The 3,961-nt window shown below is 60.7% G+C and overlaps 1 protein-coding gene across 2 annotated transcripts in view; it reads left to right on the plus strand.

The window, feature by feature from the left end:
- Positions 1-961: 961 nt before the first annotated feature.
- The window catches only part of LHX6 (LIM homeobox 6), a 23,443-nt gene continuing 20,443 nt past the window's right edge, over positions 962-3,961 (plus strand). The window contains exons 1-3 of one of the 2 annotated variants that reach the window (XM_006917059.3): positions 962-1,138; positions 1,508-1,690; positions 2,043-2,164. In XM_006917059.3, coding sequence (XP_006917121.1) covers positions 1,070-1,138; positions 1,508-1,690; positions 2,043-2,164 — 374 coding nt within the window. In that variant the 5' untranslated portion in view covers positions 962-1,069. The remainder of the gene's footprint in view (positions 1,139-1,507; positions 1,691-2,042; positions 2,165-3,961) is intronic. The other variant, XM_025050474.1, reaches the window with a different exon arrangement.

The raw sequence follows: 3,961 nt of genomic DNA on the forward strand, positions 1-3,961 counted from the left end.
GGTGCGCCCGTGAGTACGTGTATGTGAGTGTGTGAGCGCGCGCGAGCACTAGGCGAGGGGGGGGGGTGCTGTCGCGGAAAGCGGGAACACATTATGCAAATGTTGGAGGAATTTCTCAAAAAGCGATTTAGCAAAGACACAGGCGAATCAAGAGGAGGCGAGGCGGGCATTGTCCGTCTGAATAGGCGCTGATAGCGCCGATGCGCCGCGTGTCGGGCGGACGCAACGCTGAGGATCCCGGCGCGGGGCCGATCTCGGGCGCGCCGAGGGGCTGGAGGGTGCCGCTTCCTCCGCTTGGACTCCTCTGTTTCCTCTTTTTGGTCCCGTATCGGCACCCCACCCCCCATATCGCCCCCGTTTTGCTCCGGGTTTCCCTCCTGGTGGCCCTCGAAAGGCTCCGGAATCCGCGTCAATATCGCCGCGTCGATTTCGCCGCGCGTGCCGGGCTTGTGGGCTGAGGCTCCCGGCGCGGCGCTTTTTATTTCCCTCAAACACTCCCCCCCCCGCCATCTCCTTTTTCTTTTCTTTCTTTCTCTCTTTTCTCCTTTTTGCATTTTGTGTAGCGAGGAGGAGAAGGGAGCGAGGAAGGGGGGTGGGTGGAGGGAGAAAAAATTCGATTTTTAATTACTACCATTAAAAAATCAAATTTGCAATTCTTTGGGCGGCCTGATGGATCTCACTGATTGACAGTTGGAATTGACACTCTGGCTACCTCTTATCTTGGGCATTCACGACAATTTCTAATTGCAGGTAGTTTGTGTGTGTGCGCGTGTTTTTTTTCCCCCCTCAGAGGCTTGGATTGCAAGGGAACTAAGCGATTACTTCAAGAGCCACGGGTTAAGTGCAGGGAGAGGGGGAGAGAGAGGGAAAAAATCCAATCCAAATTCAAATTGCTTCATTAGAGAGACACCGCTTTTGTGGGGAAGGGCTTTAAATGCCCACTACAAAGTTAGGACTCATTGTTCCGCGCCGGTTTATATAACTGGCGCGGGGAGGCGCTGGGCTCAGGCTGCGCGGAGCCAGTTTTGCAGCCGCCGCCGCCTGCGTTCCCTCCCCCCTCCCCCAGGTGATGGCCCAGCCAGGGTCCGGCTGCAAAGCGACCACCCGCTGCCTTGAAGGAACCGCGCCGCCCGCCATGGTGAGTTCGCCTTCGTACGAGGTCCGGCCCTGGGGATCGGGCCCGGCTTTCCGGCCCCGAACCGCTGCCCTTGCGGGGCGACTCGCGGAGGGCGCCGCCCCTCTCTCAGCCTTGGTTTTCCGGCCGAGGATGTGGGTTTTGACCGCTCCCGGCACCCAGGACGCGCGTGTTAAAAGTTGGGGCCGTCCCTTCCGCTTCGATAGTCTGTTTCATTCCTGTCCCCTAGCCCCTGGCGCGGCGTCTCGGGAGGATTTCGTTGTCAGTTGGTGCGCTGGGGCCCCAGATTTGTCTCTGAGGCCGCCACAAAGCTGGGCCCCGGGATCAGCGCTCACCTCAGCGCTCGGCTCTCCCTCTCTCCCCCCGCTGCAGGCTCAGTCGGACGCGGAGGCCCTGGCAGGCGCCCTGGACAAGGACGAGGGTCGGGCCTCCCCCTGTACGCCCAGCACGCCGTCTGTCTGCTCACCGCCCTCTGCTGCCTCCTCCGTGCCGTCCGCCGGCAAGAACATCTGCTCCAGCTGCGGCCTTGAGATTCTGGACCGGTATCTGCTCAAGGTGAGACAGGGGCGGGGTGCTGCGTGTGTGCTGGCGGGATGTGGGCCCTGGGCTGCAGGGAAGCAACGCCGCACCAGGTCCATCCACTGAATTCCGAATCCTGGTTCAGCCTCTGCCTGATTGCGCGGCTTTGCGCAAGCCTTCGCGTCTCTCTGAGCCCCCGGGGTCCCGTCTGGAAAATGGGAAGGGTTTATTTCTACCTCCCTGAGCATCACTGTTACAGAAGAAAAGTGGGGGAGTCACATGCACCGTCAGAGCTCCAGCGTCTCTAACTGCAAATGGAGCCGGGGAGGCTGGGGCCCGGTGTGAAAAGAGGCCCTCACTGAGCCGCCCCCACTCCAACCCTCCCCAGGTCAATAACCTCATCTGGCACGTGCGGTGCCTCGAGTGCTCCGTGTGTCGCACGTCGCTGAGGCAGCAGAACAGCTGCTACATCAAGAACAAGGAAATCTTCTGCAAGATGGACTACTTCAGGTAGGCTGCGGCCGCTGGGCCAGCAGTGTCGCCGCAGGCAGGCCCCCGGCGCGCGCGTGGAGGCCGGCTTTGCGACGCGTGGTGTCTGGCTCCGGACTCCCGCGTCTTGAGTGTACTCCGGGTGCGCCGCAAGGGCCCCGCACGCCGGTTCTCAGCGCCACGAACCAGGAGCTCCAGGCTATGCGCCGGTGTCGGCACGAGCCGGGGCCCGAGATCCGCCTCCGATTCCTGCGGCCCATTCGGTTTCGGTCGCGACTCTGGCTCCGTCTCGGGTTCTGCCTGAGTCTCAGGCTCCAGTTCCGACCTCCAGTGCCTCGGTCGAGCCCTGATGTCCCGGGCTCTGGCCCCAACCCGCTCGGATCCCAGCCGCCAACCATGTGGCTGCATCTCCAGTGCGCTCAGGCTCTGGGTTCAAACCCTGCTTCGACTCCAGCCGTGCCAGCGTCTCTCCGGGGCCGGACCCTGAGCTGAGCTCGACTTAACCCCGGTTCTGACCCCGGTTCCGCTCGGAGTTCGAGGCTGGTCGGGCCCCAAGCACCAGCCTTGCATCGGTCTCAGATCCGATCCCACATCAAGCACCTCGTCCTAAATCCCAACCTCGGTCTCCGGCTGCGCCTCAACTCAGACCCCGGCGTCGCTCTAATGTCATTTCGAGTATGGGGTTCTGTCTGGGTCCCAACTCCATCGTCCTTTCGGACCCGGCTTCAGCCTCTTCCGGGTGTAGGCTCCGACTGCGGGCCGCCGGGATGGGAAGGGAGAGAGTCGGGTGCCGCAGCCAGATCCCTTGCTTAGCAGAATTACCGGGGGCCTTGCTCTCCGCACCTCAGTGCCGCGCGTCCTGGCGGCTGTTGACCGCAGTGGGGCTCCTCCTTCCGCCGCACGGATGTGTCTCCGCCGCTTGCTCTAGCCTAGCTCCTAAACAGTGCGCGCGGCTTTGGCCCGACCGGGTCATGGGGTCGAGGTCACTGTGAGGTCAGGGGCACAGAGGTCGCCTGCCTGATCACCTCGGGAAGCTTGAACCAAGCCTGACGGGGGGACCGCTGGGCCTACGGAGTTGGAAGAGAGTGGAGTGGAATTGGTTTCTGGGAGGGATGCCTATTCCCAAGGGCTGTCTCAGAGGCAGAGAATGCTACTCCCCTATAACCCACTCCCCAACCACAGACATCCTTCCCAACCTTGCCTCTGGAGAGGCCATGGCTTCAGTCTTCTTGGAAAGACCCCACCCCAGAAAGATCCCCCGAGAGTCAAGGAAGGTGGTGGAAGGCAATGCCGCAGCCGCTACCCCTGGCATTGAGTCTTCTGAGACTTGGAAAGAGAGGACCTTGAGTCTGGGGGGAAGTTTTCAGCATTTTGGGCCTGGGTACTGTGGGGAAATCATGGGAAGCATGGTTCAAGAAGTGGGCCCTTCTTTTGTGTATGGGTGTGAAAGGGTGAGCATGGAAGGCAGCTATACCAAGTGGCTTAAGACTCAGTGTGCAAGAGTGTGTGTGCGCCTGTGTTGTTTAGATCTGTGCAGTGGCACTGAGGGAATGCATCACTGAGCAGGGTCAGGGGTGTGTGGACAGTGCGTGTGTCCCTTTATGACAAGCATTTGTCTTTTAGTTCACGTGTGAGAGTGGAGCGTGTCTGTGTGAATGTTGGGACTGTGCGTGTGTGTGTGTGTGTGTGTGTGTGTAAGGAGATCAGGACAAGATTACATCTGGACAGGGATCCGGAGGTGAAAGGGTGAGGATTCTGAAATCCTGTCCTTCCTCACCCTACCCCCTGCTCTTCTGAGGGGGCATTCCCGCTTCAGGC

The sequence above is a fragment of the Pteropus alecto genome, unplaced genomic scaffold (assembly GCF_000325575.1).
Source record: "Pteropus alecto unplaced genomic scaffold, ASM32557v1 scaffold226, whole genome shotgun sequence".
Classification (NCBI taxonomy): domain Eukaryota; kingdom Metazoa; phylum Chordata; class Mammalia; order Chiroptera; family Pteropodidae; genus Pteropus; species Pteropus alecto.